At 46.3% G+C, this 16136-nt stretch overlaps 2 protein-coding genes across 6 annotated transcripts in view; one reads left to right on the top strand and one right to left on the bottom strand.

Moving 5' to 3' along the window:
* STK32A (serine/threonine kinase 32A) overlaps positions 1-4253 on the top strand; it is a 113468-nt gene extending 109215 nt beyond the window's left edge. For all 3 annotated transcript variants that reach the window (XM_084778058.1, XM_084778057.1, XM_084778059.1), the window contains one exon: positions 855-4253. In XM_084778058.1, coding sequence (XP_084634184.1) covers positions 855-951 — 97 coding nt within the window. In that variant the 3' untranslated portion in view covers positions 952-4253. The remainder of the gene's footprint in view (positions 1-854) is intronic.
* A 2254-nt stretch (positions 4254-6507) lies between these two features.
* DPYSL3 (dihydropyrimidinase like 3) overlaps positions 6508-16136 on the bottom strand; it is a 111247-nt gene continuing 101618 nt past the window's right edge. For all 3 annotated transcript variants that reach the window (XM_084778253.1, XM_084778254.1, XM_084778255.1), the window contains exons 11-14: positions 14640-14810; positions 13217-13396; positions 11282-11444; positions 6508-9997 (exon numbers count right to left, since the gene is read on the bottom strand). In XM_084778253.1, coding sequence (XP_084634379.1) covers positions 9909-9997; positions 11282-11444; positions 13217-13396; positions 14640-14810 — 603 coding nt within the window. In that variant the 3' untranslated portion in view covers positions 6508-9908. The remainder of the gene's footprint in view (positions 9998-11281; positions 11445-13216; positions 13397-14639; positions 14811-16136) is intronic.

The raw sequence follows: 16136 nt of genomic DNA, 5'->3' as shown, positions 1-16136 counted from the left end.
AACAGCTCTGTGTACATGCCGTAGCGGTGCCCCAGGCCTATTTGGGTGAGCACCAGTGCTCTCTCCACCATAGCCTTTACAGCCTCAAGGCAAAGACAGCAAGAGGGCTAGAAGCAATGGTGTGGCAGAGGCTGGAGGGAAGCCTGGCTGTCTGAAGGAAGCACCTAGAGGGAAGCTTGCCTGTGTGAAGGAGCCGCCTCTGTCACAAGATGATGATGCTACGCCTCGCTTCAGAATACACCTCACTCTTGCCCTCCACAAGCCTCGTCTATGGTTCTTAGTCAGTAAATTACCCCAGTTCATATTTGTTGTTTATGGGAACTAGAATGTAAATGCAATGACTGTTGTAAAAATATTTTTTAATGTTTTGGGGGGGCAGGGGATTGGCATTGGAAAAGATGTGGGAGTCAGTTCTCTTCTCCCATCTGTGGGTCCCGGGGATTAAATGCAGAATGTAGGCTTGTTGGTAAGTGCCTCTTCCCACTGAGCCATCTTGCCAGACCAACACAATTGACTTTAAAAAGATTCCTGGGCTCCTACCTTTTTATAAATTGAGGCAACACTGAAGGGACTCAACAGGTTGTATTTATATATCTCTTCGCTTGTATTTGTAACAAAAATGGTTAAAGTGGAGGGGGCAGTGAATTGGGAGGGGGCTGTGTCAGACATGAGAGGGGCGGAGGGGGGGAAGGGAAGGGAAGGAGAGAAGATATAATTTTAATTAAGCTTTAAAAGAATATAAAATGTATTGAGTTATATAGTATCCTTTCAAACGTTTTTTTTAAGTTCAATTTTTTTTAATATCTCTCTCTCTCTCTCTCTCTCTCTCTCTCTCTCTCTCTCTCTCCTTTAAGAGTAAAAAGAGACTTTAATCAAAGACAAGCAAATCTAGCTTTGGAACAAACCAAAAACAATGAAGAAGAAGAGGATGGCCAGAGTAACAACCTGTAAGATGCTTTGGCATCTTCGAGGCTCAGTTCTCGGCACCCGGCTAGAAACGTCTGATTGTCACTTGCAAAAGCCCTGACACCGGTCCTTGCCACACCACACCTCATGACTTAGAGACTGTGAATGAATATCCTTCAAAGGTGGCAGCACTCTACAGTGAAGAGACGCCTGCTTCAGAGCTCCTCAGATCTGACGTCAGCAGCAATTAACTCTGTGACCTTAAGCAAATCATGTAACCACTTCCTCTCTTTTAGTTCACTGCTCAAAGGGTAGATAATTATTTCAGACGAGCTAGCCTTTGCTCTGTTAAAAAGTGCTACAGTTACTGTTCTAAATGGCCTTTATTTTTATTTTTAAGTGAATATTTGAATGTAAGACTTTTTTTTCCCCATCCTTTTTTATGACACTGTGAAAAATGGATGTTATATACAGTGAGCCTCTTCGGGGCTAGAGAGTATCATACAGGGGCCAGAATTCCAAAGCTTGATTGGGTAGGAATAAAGATCCCATCAGAAATAGATACATAGGTCAGAGTAGGAGTAGCAGAGACTCATGGGACCTTGCAGTGGAGACCTGTGTTGGCACGGTATCTGTTAGCAAGTGCCTACTGTGCGCACGGCCTCTCCACTTCTCTTCAGTGATATGGCCTCTGTCCGTGGAACTTGGTTCGGATGGAAGGAGTCATAGGCAGAGGTTTAGCAAGTGCTTCAAGTTGGGGCACGCTTATTTTTCAGCATGGCAGTTGTAAAATATCGGATTCTATTCGCCATTCTCTAGTAGATCTGCCCCTTGACGGCTAATTTTCCTCAAGATTAGCAGAGTCCTGCAGATCTAGAGAGGATCTGAGACTGCTGCCATATTGAAGGCAGAGTTATTCTGAACCACTCAGGGAAGTCATACACAGCTATCTTGTAGGTTAAATTTGGAAGCTGGTAAACTTCCCCTTGAGAAACTCTTAACTCCCCATATCATAAGGTGGGGATTTGCCTTGTCGTGAAACATGCCACTTTTTTGTTTGGTTTGGTCCTTTATTTTTCATATTGGTCAAAGGCACACTTTACATTTAAGAAGCTGTGGAGTTACATTTAACTCAACTGGTTGCTTACAGATCTGAGAGCAATGCCCCCACATGATCCTCACTGTGAGATGGCGGGCAGGATTGCCTAGCTACTTAAAATGTTCTTGATGCCTCACTCATTCTTGCCTTTATATTTCACTCATGTGCAAAGTGTAAGTCACCTATATGTGCACGTGATGTAACTCTACTGGGCCGAGGCACACGAGACCTTTGAAGAAGCCCTTTGGGTTCCCCACTGGTGACACTGGGTAGAATCAAGAACTAGGTGGGCTTTACAAAGCATTGTTTTCAACTCCTGGAAACTGAGGCCATCTAATGGTATTCATTATGGAGGGTACAGGTGTAACTATGGTGACAACAAGCTGGCCCAAGGGACATGATTGATGTCATATGGGGAAGGCAGACAGGTAGAAATTTATTGTACACATCATGACAAGTAAGTTTGTGTAGCTAAAGTTAAGATGACTGTTTATGGCTCTCCAGAATTTCTGGCATGGCTTGGACATAGTGCCTCTCTACTAAGAGCAACCATATTTTTTTTAAAGAATGAAAAACCATCTCTTTTATTCAACTCCTGTCTCTGAAGTTCTCACTTGCTTTTTGTGGTATTATGGTTATGTTCAATCTCTGTTTAATTCAGAGCACTCACCCTGACTTGCAGAGGGGTGAGTGGGTCAAACACAGCAGCACAGAGGTGACTGGATGCTACTCCAGGCTGGTATCCCTACAAATGTCAGGGACCACATGCGTGCTCCACCTTCCACCTTTTGTTTGTCTGTATTGAAGTCCTGATGTGTTGAAGATTCTCCTTTCCTCCCCTGGCTCCTCCTTTTCCTGGACCTTGTCTGCATCCTCTCAAACAGCAGCTTTCAGAAATGCTTTCCAAAAGACAGTGGGGCCAGCAGGTCTCTGGAGATGGTGTGGGCTGTTTTGTGTCTTTAAATACTAAGGTGAGGATAGGAACCCATGCAATCTCTGAAGTTCAAATCCCTAGGGTTTTTTTTGTTCCTATTGGGCACCTTTCTGAACACTGCTGGTTTTCAGAACAAGGATGTGCTGGTTCTAGTGCAGGGTGGGGGTCGGGCAAATTTCTAGTGTCAGTCGGATGAGTGCCACACAGCTAAGGAAAAAACACTGGGCTGGGGCTGAGGCTTAGTATAACATGTGCTTAGCATGCATGAAGGCCTGGGGTAGATCCCCAGTATGATGAGAAATAAAATCATTGCATCTGGCTGTGGATAATAACTGGTTCTGAGCACTGCCTACTGCTGTACACTTTAATATATATATTCTTGGTTTTATTCTCCAGTTTGGGCTAAAAGTTAGCACCCACCAGATGAAACATCCATCAATTATTTCTGATAAGAATTAGGGCTGAGAAGTTCGGAAAACAGTGTGACTACTTTATCCTTCCTTCTGCTCCTGGCAAACCTCTCCCAGCAGCATCCTTCCTCCTGCACTGTACACAGCACCTGAAAGGCCTGAGCGAGGGTTTGAAAGCCAGAGCGTCCTGGCTGTACCACCGCTCCCCTCACTGCAGCTGAACTGCCCTCACCGGGGCATTCCCAGTGACCCAGAGTGGAGGGGCAGGGCGGCCTAGGGGGCAACCCTGGCCAAGATCTCCATTCCCTGAAGGAAATGTGCCGCTATGCGATGGGCCAGTAGCCCTACAGCAGCCCTGGCGTGGCTGAGGTCTTCTTTAGGATGGCAATGAATCTCCAGCAGCGCAGAGCATTGCTAAATTAATCACAGTAATCTAATTAGTGGAAATCCAGAGATGACTGTATTTCCTATCGTTACGGCTTTCCTGGTAGATGTGTGAGTAAGTGACTAGGAAGAAAGCGTACTGCTGTGGCTGTTGGGACCCGTGTTGCTGTTCGAGGTTGATAGGGATGCTGAGCTCCTGAGCTTCCGGTGCTCGGTGAACAGGCATGGTAAGCACCTTGCTCAGCTCCTCCCTCTGTGTTCCTGTCCACACAAAATGTGTCTCCTGCTTCTGTCTACGTGTGGTTGCTATTCACTGTGGCTTCAATGTATCTGCCCAATATTAAACACTGAGACCCGAGACTCCCCATTTCAATTTTCTGTGCTGTTTGGAACTGGTGGCTGATTTAGAAGCCCTCAAATTAAAAAAAAAATGTGCTTCTGTTAAGCCATAGTGTATGTGATGTAAATGTGCCTGCATGGATTAAAATGTCTTCTGTAACAATATGCTGTTGGACTTCCTTTGTTGTGTGTGTGTGTGTGTGTGTGTGTGTGTGTGTGTGTGTGTGTGTGTTTGTGTGTTTGGCCATCCCAGGTCATCTGCTCTTACTTCCGTTTCCTTTAAGAATGTCCCTTTAGCAGGGATGGTGTTAGAGATCTCTATTTACACATTTTAGAGGACTCACTGAAGGATTGCAGCCAGCACCCTGGCTTTTGCTTTTCACTGTGACCTCAGGTTTACAGACGACACATATATGACCCTTCTGTGCTGTTCCCCTCCCCTCAGGGTCCTGTTGCTTTTCTTATGCCATAGCCACAGGTGGATCCAGGGCTCATAGTCTGAGATAGAACAGCAGAGGCTTCAAGGGAACTTTTAAACTAGCTTGCAGGCTCACACCAGCTCCACAGTCAGCAGGTGGCAAGCCCCTGGCCATGGCTTGGAGATGGTGAGCTTTGAAGTCCTGCATACCAACTGCCCTGTGGCCCAGGCCATGCTAAGTCTCCTTAGTATGCTGTTCCCAGTAGCCAGCTGAGCAAAAGGCAGGATCCAGCACTCTAGACTTTAACTAGTGCCAGCCTCGGGTATGCAATTTCATTTTGCAGGTTGCTCTGACCGGTCCTTTCATCCTCCATCTCTTTCTCAGATGTTTGTTCCCTCTGTGATGGGCTGGTGTAAGAAGAGCTGATTCTCAAAAGTTCTTTAGAACCAGAATCCCTTGTTATTCTTCAGCATCTTCAGACACTGTTCAGGGCTCTTATTCATGACCTGGTCAAGTGTGACTCAGCCGCCAAATACTTTCAGACTCCGTAGGTATGAGAGTTAGCCAATGTATCCGTCATCAATCCTTTAAAAAGTTGTTTGATCCTTTCCAGAGCACGAAATCCTAACAAAGATCATTGTACATGCCAATGGCCCCGTTTAAAGCCACTCAAACCTTTAGCAGACTTAGCTATTGCTTGGTCATGAGAGGGGAGGTAGATTTCACCAGTCTCGAAGGTGATGAAACTTAGGCTCTCTGACTGGAAATATTGAGAGGCTCTCTCAGCAGGTAACATGAAAATCTGGAGATGCCAAAGGCTGGTTTTTCCTCCACAAGGAAGGAGCTTTGCTGAGGAGGAAACACACCTTCTCAGGCAGGCTGGACAGAGGTGGGAACTGCCTGGGTTGTCACATTTCACAAGGCCAAGTCTGCCCAGTTTTATCTGAGCTCCTATCAGACATCCTAAAACCACACCTCCAGCCACATCCGCATATGCTACCTGTGTATAACAGTTTATACAGCGGCCGTTGAGTGACCCGCACAAATGAGAACTGGATTCAGGAATGTTGCCCCACACAGGGATGTGATGGAGGTTCCGTAGCCAAAAATTCCTGAAAGCCCTGAATTGGACTTTTATCTCTTCGTTGAGTTGGATTTTTATTTCCTTGTTGTTTGTGGGGATTGCTTTGTTTGGTTAGTTTTTTTTTTTCTTCTGGGGTAGGGGGTGTTTTCACTGCTGGGGATCTAACCTGGAGCCTTCTGCCTGCTAGGTAAATAAACATTCTAGCCCTGAGCTGCACCCCACAAGCCTGGCCAGCATATAAAGACTCATTATGGAAATCAGATTCCAACTTTGTAAGATGCACAGTGAGGTGCCCAGTGAGCAGGCTTTTCAGACACCCTCTTAACTCCTGCAGATCGGCTTGCTGGAGGGAATATTTGGTGTGGATTTACTTAGGGGTTTTCCCTCCAAGACCAAGCTTTAGGGCATAAGTAGACCATGTTTATAGCACAGCATAATAACACAGGTTGGCTGAAGACAGAAACACACAAAAGCACAACAAAACAAAACCTTTTTAAGTTCTGTCTCAGAACCAGCTAACTTATTTTCAATAAATGGCTTTTTTTTTTAACACTAATAATGGATGTGATCAGGAAATCGTAAGTATTCCCCAAGGTTTCAACTGCTAGTATCAGGTCGGTGGCCCAGAGTTCAATCTCAATGAAAGAAAACTCCCTGTAATTCCCTCTGTGGTTATCAGATCTGCTGTCTGTTTACCAACTAAGCCTTGTTATGGGCATTTCCTATTTGTCCTGTATGGTTTTAAGTGGTGTGTGTGTGTTTGTGTGTGTTAAATATGTTCATTTCTGTGTGACTGTGCATCCATGTACATGATCCTGGAGGTCAGGAAGGACATCAGACGACCTGCTCTATCATGTTCTCCTGGTTTCCTGGAGTTTCAAGACAGTAGCTAAAACGTTTTCCTATGCACAAAAGACAGGAGAACAATGATGGTCATTTTATAATTATTTTAATAACCAGGTTTACATTAACAGTCACTTGGTAAGCTTTTTTCTCTTTAATCTCAGCTAATTCAATACACAGTTTTCTTCACGGTTCAAACCAAACAGCTCTTCAATTTCGGAGCTGCCTCACAGCTAGCACAGGTCACGGGGAAACTCACTGTCTGTCCATAGCCACCAGACACAGAACTGAACACCCACACACCATGTCTCAAAGGGGAATTACGAGGAACGCTGGCTGCCTGGGCCAGCCCATGACTGCATCCGGACCCAAACTGGGGCTCTCTAGGGGAGAAGACCTGGGAGGCTTGTGGCAAGAATCAAAGCTGGGAAGCGCTCACCTCTGGAAAGGGACTTAGCAGGATGAGCAGAAGGGAGGACCAGAGTTGGGATTCAGGCCTTGGGAGATGACACGAGATTTCTGAGTATCATCATGAAGAAATGGCTCAAAGAAGCAGTGGACTTTAATGTTGGGGAAAGGCCATTTTGGAGGATAACTATAATCCTATTAGTTAAAACAAAACAAAACTTAGAAGTAAAATACCTCCATTGAGGAAGCTGATTTAATTACTCCATAGAGACCTTCTCAGTCACTTGAGCCTGTGGCGCTTTCAGAAAGAATGCCGAAAGAATGCCATTGGGGCTTAGACATCACTTGGAGGTTTGGAGATTGCAGGGTATTCTCAGAGGGGGCTAGGCGGAAAGCCCAGATGGCAAGGGCTCTTGAGAGAGGATGGTACCCAGCATGTCCTCCCACCCTTGGATGGAATGCCAGTGACCTTGGAGGAAGCACCCACTATTTGTCATTTTTCTTCCCCAAACCCAGCGGACTGGGTCTGTCTGTTGTGTCTATGGAGCAGAACCAATTGAAATATAAAAATTTAACTCAAGTAACATGTTGCTTGGGAAAAAATCTTCATGTTAAGAAAATAGAGAGTTGTTAAGGAATCCTCAGGATTTTCTATGTTTGGGTGTTACTAATTAGTGACTGAAGAGTGGGAGGCATCCTGGGATGCTGCCTGCCTATCTTGAGGACTTCAAGAAGCTGATCCTTGCACAGGAAATGCTTGCACGGAATATCAGGTTCCGGCTCAGTGGCACATTTTGGGAGTCCCAAGTGCAGTGCAGATGACCCGGAGGAGGTTAGTTTTCATGACCAGAGAGGCCCTGGAGGGACCAGGCGGTCTCAGCCATGGGAAACCACACAGCTGTGGAAGCCAAGAATTACAGTTCATTTACAGGTCTCTTCCTCCATCTGGTGGCCATAGATGGTACTACAACCTATGCTGCTGCCAAGCCCGGCTGTTGAGGTATATATATAGTACGCATGCTTCAGATCTGGCACGCACCCTTTGCGTAAAACAGTCATTCCGAATTCCCGGATAAATCCCCAAACCTTTGAATTGTAATTCAAAACTACACTCTTCTCGTCTTTTCATGCTAAATTTTCCTTTAAAATGAAAGCACCATGAAGCTTTAAAAACATCAAAATTTCCTACTAGGGGGTGAAAGAGCCTTTTCCATGATTGGAACGGAAACTCGCTTTCTCAGGGAAACCCTCTTCCTCTATTTCCAAATCCTTTTGTATGCAAACTGTTACTGTTTTCCCTAGTTGTTGATGTTATTACAACTTGCAGTCAAGGCTGGGGGGCGAGGGTGAAGCAGAGTGGCAGAGTGTCTGCTTAGCACGTGAGAGGCCGTGGACTCAATTGTCCATCTCCACAAACAAAATGAAAAAAAAAAATCCCCCACCTCAGAAAACTCCTTCCCCCTAAAAAAAAAAAAAAAAAAGCACCTTTAGGCAGAGATGGCGGTTTTTCATAAGTACTTAGAAGGTGTATGAGGCCTGCTCTGTCTTCAGAGTACTTATACATACAGTGTGTTATTCCCTACCTAGTGGGTCCCCAGAGCTCAGGGGTCCGAGCCAAGGTGGATACGATGCTTCCTGCAGGAGACTATCCTGGCTTCTACGGACCCCTGCCTCACTCACAGAATCTCTTTCACAACTGGTTTTGGAAATGGTGTGCTAGGGACAAGGACTTCCAGCCCTGACAGCCAAAGGGAGATGCAGGCACTGCTGCCCACTTTCCCTCATGGGCCACACACGAAGAAGGCTGCACTGAGTCACTTCCTACATATCACCCTGGAGATCATAGTACTAATGAAAGAGTGACATCTCCGCCCCTGGGACTGCTAATAGAAGAGGAAGCACTTGACAGTGACGGGGTGTACTCCTGTTACACCAGGCTGGCTTCCCTAAATCTCTGCTGTACTTTGGGAGCAAAGATAAGGAACACAGATAAAGTCGGTTCTCTAAATAGAAAGAGGAAAAAAAAATCAAGAGTGTGGTTGGATCTGAGAAGATGAGACTAGCCACTCACCCGTGAGAAAAGGAAGCTATTGACTCTATCTCTGCCAGGGTCCTAACTTAGCAGGCGAGAGAGTGTGTGCCTCCTCCCCTCAGCCTGTAGACAGGAGAGAGAGCTGCCTCCCCAGGGGTGAAGAAGAAGTCTGCCTAAATTTCATGGCTGTCCCCAAACAGAGCCCTCGATGCACCCGCTGCACCCTCTGTGGCAGCCTTTGATGAGCCCCCTCCCCTGCCAACCGCAGAGGAAGAGACCTGTCTGTTTGTCCTGCTTGTGTGGCCCTCACAGGCAGGAATAGAGGAGTGGAAAACAAGAAGAGAAAGAGGCCCAAGCAAGCACTGGCATTTCTAGACAGGTGGAGGAAATGACTGGAGTCTGGCAGATCTACTAAGAGAGGACGGAGATGACAAAGTCCAGAACCCAGAGACCTCCCTGCCTTCTCTGCAGATGTAAGCGTCTGCTTGCCACACTAGCCATCTTCCGTGGGAATTAACATACATCGTCCGCACAACACACAATGCCCTCCTGCTCACCAAGCCCGCCCACCTCCCTCCTACATGCCCCACCCGGGTCCCTTTGTGCCCTCCACCTTGCCCTGGGTTCCCACCACCCAATCACCCAATGACCCTTCGTATAACTTTTGTTCATTTTGTTGGCGTCCCAGCTTTGTCTGTCCCCTTGTCGTAAGATGCAGCGCTACATACGCTCTCAACACTATAATATGCAGACTCTACCTTAGTGGCCTGTCTGATCGCATGCATGTAAGTGGGGGTGGGTGAGGGGTAGGGGGTGGGGGGAAGGGAGGGTCAAAGAAATCAAAGGTATGCATCAACAGAAATCAAAGCAATTCATAAAGCTAGGCAAGCGAGCATAACATAGGGAAACATAAGGCTTGAGGCTTATTGATTCTTTAGATCTCAACTGTTTGGATTCACTTTCCTTCTTAAATATCGGTGTACCATTTTGGCTTCAGGAAAAAAAAATCTCTTCGTGCTTCGGCTTCCCTCTTCGGGAGGGAGGGCTTGCTTAACTCAGGGATGTGATATTTGAACGGCCTCCAGGGGGCGCCACGATGCGTTTGCTGGCTGAGCGGACACCCTCGTCCACTTGTGTGCCTGCAGATGGAGACAGATTCCCAAGGAAGAGTAAGAGGAAAGAAGTATGTTAGGGAAAAGAGGCGGGACATTATAAAAGTGATTGATATTAAGTACTTTTCTGGTGTGCAAGAAAACTTAATGCCAAATCTTGAACTTTGCATTGTCATGACCCCCTTCTCTCCTGAGAAAACAACAACCAACCAACCAAAAAACAAAAAACCTTTCTTGATAGGAAAAGCCAATTTTCTCTCTAGAGCCCATCTGGTGCTAAACTTATTAATAACATTAGGAGGAGCAGGGAAGTGGCTGCTTATATGGACTTTGCCTGGCTACGCTTTAAAGTCCAACTACTGTGGTTTGGGAGGAATTAATTTCACTGTTCCATGGCAGGAGGATTCTAGAGAGGGGAGGTCACTTGCCCAAGGCCAGCGAGCTGGAGGGTCAAGGGTCCCCTGTATATGCAGCTACAAGTGCTAATATTTACTTGGTTCCATTCAGAGAGGAGCCTGGGAATGCCAGGAAGCCACAGACAAAGGTGATCACTGCTCCATTGCCTGGGAGCAGCGACCTCCAAACGTTGGGCCTCTTTTCCTTCCTAAGTCTCGATTCCTTCTGCCCCCTCCCTTCCTTCCTTTATATGTTGCAGTCTCATCTTTAAATATCTTTTCTTTCTTGTCACCTTGCTCCCCCTCACATGTGCCTTTTCCATTGTGGGAAAGCAACTTGAATTTATTTTCCCCCGCTTTAAGACAACTATGGATCAATTAGACAACCAGTCTCTATATTAAAAAGTTCTTGGTTGATAACACGGGAAAGTGCATGGGAAACACTCAGCCAGTGGGTGCTATTGCTGGCATCATTTTTACTATGGCTGGGAAACTAGGCTTTAAGAAGCTGCAGTCTGAGCTTTATGTGCACTAAAACTTGTGTGCGCACACACGCACGCGCACACACACACACACACACCAGTTCTCACATGCTGATATAGAAGAATACCAACAATTCATAGTGGAAATGAGCTCCGTAGACCTGGTTAGGTTTGATCTCTAAGTAGAGTTTGCTATCTTTTGAGTTGGACCTCCAACTGGGTGATGCCTTGTTTGACTTTCTTACCGGGGCCAATTGCTGATTAGGAAAACTCTCTGTTCTCAGTATTAATCACCTCCCTCAAGTGGACATGAACGAGCACTGGGTTGGAAAACGTGTTTCCCTTGGGTTTGCAGGATTGTTTTGTAGCCTAGGGATGCTGCTCTTTCTCCCTGCCTCCTCCTTTTCCTCTCTTCATCCTCTCATTCCACTCACCTGACAGGCTAAATCCCGACTGATGGAGGTTCCTCACTGGTGGGTTTGGCCGAGTGGGAGAGCCCCGAGTAGAGCCAGCTGGGGTGCCTCCTTTGGGGGTGGTGGTCAAGTCAAACACCGGTCCATCATACATGCCTCTTGGGACGGCATGCAGGTCCGCCATCTGTAGTCACAGAGACATGGCACCATTCACTCAACAGTGTAGAGTAACCTCCGGGAGGTGTAAGTCACGCAGTGAACAGAGTATGTGGAGAGGAATAAACAGCAGGAATGAGTGTGAAATAAGAAGCCAGTGTCATAAAGGCCTCTGTAGACATGAGCTTTCCTCTACAGCCGTGCTTCTCAAACTTCCTAAAGCTGCGACCCTTTCACATCGTTCCTCATGTTGTGGTGAACTCCAAGCTTAAAATTATTTTTGCTGCTACCTCATAACTATAACCTTGCTACCGCCGTGGGTTGTAATGTCACTATCTGTGTTTTCCAATGACCTTAGGGGTCCCCTGTGAAAGAGTCACTTCAACACCCCCAAGGGAGTCGAGAGCCATAGGTTAAGAACCACTGGTCTAGAGGATCAAATGATCCTTTGATGATGTGGGGCTTGGGGAAGGGGACTGGCTGAGGGGATGCTAAACACAGATACGGATGACAATAGAGGCCGCGGAGAATCAGCCAATACAGATAGCTGGAAGCAGCAACATGACAGAATGGAAGACTATTGGGACAGCTGGAGCAGAGCCAGCAGGAAGGACAGGATTATTCTAAGATGAGGTCCATGCACTGCCGGGATGAGATCCCCTGGGAGACCGACCCCCCCCCTCCAAGGCTTTTCAGGGCTTTTCACACATCAGGGCTGTGAAGACCTAAACTGAGAGTCTGCGGTCTGACCCACAGACCTCTGGCTGTGATCTTGCCTGGGGGCTGTGGAGCCAGTGAGGGTATCAATCAACTATGTGTTCTATGCTGGGATTATGCCAAGGGCTGGGCTTTATAGCTTTGTGAACCATGCTGTGTTCCCCAGAGACATTGGTGGTCTATGAGACAAGCGTGATGAGACCACCCAAGGTGGGAGCAGTAGTGACACGCAACCCTATAGTCAGGCATCTCTACTAGCCTGACAGTGAGAATAAACCAGGGTGAGGCCTCCATGGAGCCCTAGAGCTGCCTTCTGTGCAGTGACCTGGGCCCAGTGCAGCTGTCCCTCATGCAATAAGGACTGCATCTATATCTCCAACCAGCAATACTACAGCAGTGGCATTTCTTTGGTCCCAGAATCTAAGTCACAATAATAAAGGTCTACACTGGGGAAGTTTTGCCTTCTCTTTTCTAATTTTCTACACATCTATCTCAGTCTCAGGATCTGGTCTAACTTGGCTTTGTTTAGCCCTTGAGTTCCAAGAACAGCTGGAAGCTGGGGAGGGGAGAGAGGGACTTCGAAAGAACGGCCCAGGCTCCATCTCTAAAGCACCAAAACTACTCTGGTTTTGTGTGTGTGTGTGTGTGTGTGTGTGTGTGTGTGTGTGTGTGTGTGTGTGTGTATGTATGTAAGAGAAGGGGGATTTCATTTGAACCACAGTAGTTAGTTGAAAGTTGTATGCATTTCTTCCAATGAAGCAACCTTCAACAGACTGGAAGAGAGATATCTGGGTGTTAACTTATTCTTGTTTTAAAGCCTTTGGAAATAACTTTTCTATGAAAATACACTATCAAGACATCAAATCCTCCCAATTTTAAACCAAAGTTCTATAATAACGTGGAGGAATTATTTGGAGAAATAAAAATTTTCTGTGGCCAAAACATTTTTGGCTTGAGAATGTGTTCGCCATTTCTTCAGCACCAAACTAGTGCTGTGGCTTTCCCTGTGGATGGATAACTAAGGAAGGCTGGTCCTCTGAATCCCAGGCACTGATTGGGACCCATACCCTTATTGGCACTCACCTTCCTCCTGGCTTTAATGCGCTTATAGACGTAGTCGGAGAACGGGCTGCAGGGGATGAAGCGGCCAGCCCCCTGGGTCACGTGCAGGGTGCTGTCCTCCAGCATGATCTTGCCCTGGCAGATAACCACTAGAGGTGCCCCACGCAGCTCCATCCCTTCAAAGATGTTGTATTCTGCAACCTGGATTCAGGGATGGCAACAAAGCCAGAGCATGGGTACAGGAAGGAAAGAATAAGGAATAGGGTTTTCTTCTGGTTTGCAACCCAGCCATCAGTGTCACTAGGAACTGAGTCGCCAAGTAAAGCCAGGCAAAGCTCAGGACACACCTGCTTGCTCTGATATGGGACAGGAGACTGACACATCCTGGATAAAGATGCCTTAAGCAAACCAAAGAGCCTCGCTTCTATTAAGATCTTTAATTGGAACTCTATCTCTACTTCGAGCCGTGTCTCAAACTCTGCTACAAGACCCCCAGGGATGCTGCTACATATGGAGCCTGTGCTGGATGGTGAGTGCAGTGACACATGGCCCTTCGGCCCCTACCAGTGCACAGTTCCATTATACGGTGTGAGTTGGTGTTTAAGCAAAGGCCATTACTACCCACAGCAGTGTTTCTGCCTACCCTCCTCACTTGTTCAGCTGGAAGACAGCACTGCAGCAGTTGGGGAGCACTTGGTTTGGTACTAGGATTTGAATGGCAGCTCCATCACCAGCTAAGTAAATAATGATTTGTTTTCTATGCACAAAACTACATAAAGGAGATAGAGGTACCGACCCAAACAGTATCCACTGCTCGTGAGATTTCAGTGAATTGAAAGCAAGCTGACTGACACACAGCCACTTCAGGTATTATATTTACCACCAAGTACTGAGTACCTTTTTACAGTACTGGGTTTGGGTGTCAGTCTTGGAGAATGGGAGCAAATGATGAGGGTACTTAGCCTTCTCTTCCTTCAAAACCATAAAGCCCCTCTGAGGCTCCACTACCCTGGAAGCATGCAGAGAGTCGCCAAGTGACTAGGAAGGGCTGGGCCCCTCTGCCCTCTACGACGTCACTCAGGAAAGCAGGGAAAGAAATAAACAGTTTTTAAGAATTTTGTTTTTGTTTTTGTTTTTGTTTTTCTTTGCTTTTGTTTGTTTGTTTTTATGCCAATAAACTGGACACGGGTGTGCATGCCTGTTATATCCATACTTAGGAGGCAAAAGCAGGGTTATCAGCAATTCAAATTTGAAGCCTGTCTGATCGTGAGAACTTGCTTTCAAAACAAAACGAAACAAAACAAAACACAAACAAAACAAAATCTCTTCAGGACTGGGTTACTCTGGCTGCCCACCCTCTCTCAGAGACTGGTCCACCCCATGAGCTTATTCCGGAGGCAGGCTCTACACACGCGTTCTGCATCCCAGCAGCCCGTGCCCTCACCGACTGGTGGTTCTTCGCAGAGACGATCTTCACAGCATCTGGATCCCAGATGACCAGGTCGCTGTCAGAGCCCACAGCTATTCTCCCCTTGCGAGGGTACAGGTTGAATATCTTGGCAGCGTTGGTGCTTGTCACAGCCACAAACTGATTTTCATCCATCTTCCCCGTGGCCTGTTGAAAGACAAAGATTGCCTATCTGTGCCTGTCTCCAGGCCTGTGGCAGCTCCATCTGTAGGTGCAAAGCTGCTGAGCCCAGAGCAATTAACCACCAAGGCCCAGCTGTACAAAGGTACTGAGTACAGATGCCATCTGTCCATCAAGCTTGAGGGTCAGCTGAGCTGGGCAGACTGAGCTTCTTGGTACCCATGGAAGGCCTTCTTTTTTCTGAAGGGATGGCAGGGGTGAGTAGACTAGGAGGAGAGGAGGGTGGGGGAACTGAGATCCTGATGTTAAGTAAGTTAATAAAAAAAACTTGGAGAGAGTTTACAGTAAAAACAAACATGTAATCGTGTTCTTTAGGTATACGTGCATATTTGTATACACAGAAGAGATAGGTAAAGCCTAACTTGGATGGTGGCAGTGGACATCCCTGTATTATAGAATTATGAGGGTTTTTAAAAAATGAATGTATGTGTTTGTCTGGGGTTTCTGAGTGTCCTTTATTGAGCATGTATCCTGTTGCCACATAAAAACTGAAGTTGAGCCTCACTAAAAGATGAGGGTATGTCCTGGGAAGCGTGTTGGTGGTTTTGCTGTCCTGTGAACATCACAGAGTTCTATTACACAGTGATATCACTAGGGGCTTAAATTTAGGGGGACCACTTATGGGCTCTGTATTGACATGAATATCCATCCACATGCAGCATATTTAAGTTTCATATCAATTTTTAAAATAAATTCAGATGGGATTTGTAAAGGCAAAATTCATAAAGAGAGAATTCTATCAAAAACAGACAAAAGCCAACCATCAAAAACTTAGAATCTCTCTTATTTTGAAGCAATCAGCCTGGTTATGGAAAAAAATGACTTTCAAACCCAGCCATAAGCTTCCTAGAAGCCAAGGACAGGGGGCTTGCTGGACTGCCCATGTAGATGAATGAGCATTTGGTTCAGACAGCACTGCACATGGGGAAGGGAACTGTACAGTGAATTTTTTATGATTTTATTAAAATCTTTAGGAGTGTCTTCATTGATATAACTCTTTCATTCATCAGTCTTTATGGTACAAATGGGGAAAATAAAAAGATGCTGCTTGGACAAGAAGCACTGAGAGTTGATTTCTTGTCTTGCTTACGATGCTCACAAGCCTTCAGTGTGGGATGCCCTTGGTGTGGCTCAGTGGCTTTAGGCACCAATGCATAGCTGGTCATGTCAAAGCATCATGTCCCACCCTTTCAAAAGAAGTCAAAAGCTCTTCAAACACAAAGAATGAATTCCCTATCATGTAGGGCACAAATCATTCACAAAATGAACTCACTATCATGTTAAGCACAGATC

The sequence above is a fragment of the Acomys minous genome, assembly GCF_964271855.1.
Source record: "Acomys minous genome assembly, chromosome: 4".
Taxonomy (NCBI): domain Eukaryota; kingdom Metazoa; phylum Chordata; class Mammalia; order Rodentia; family Muridae; genus Acomys; species Acomys minous.
This window is presented reverse-complemented; position numbering and strand designations above follow the sequence as displayed.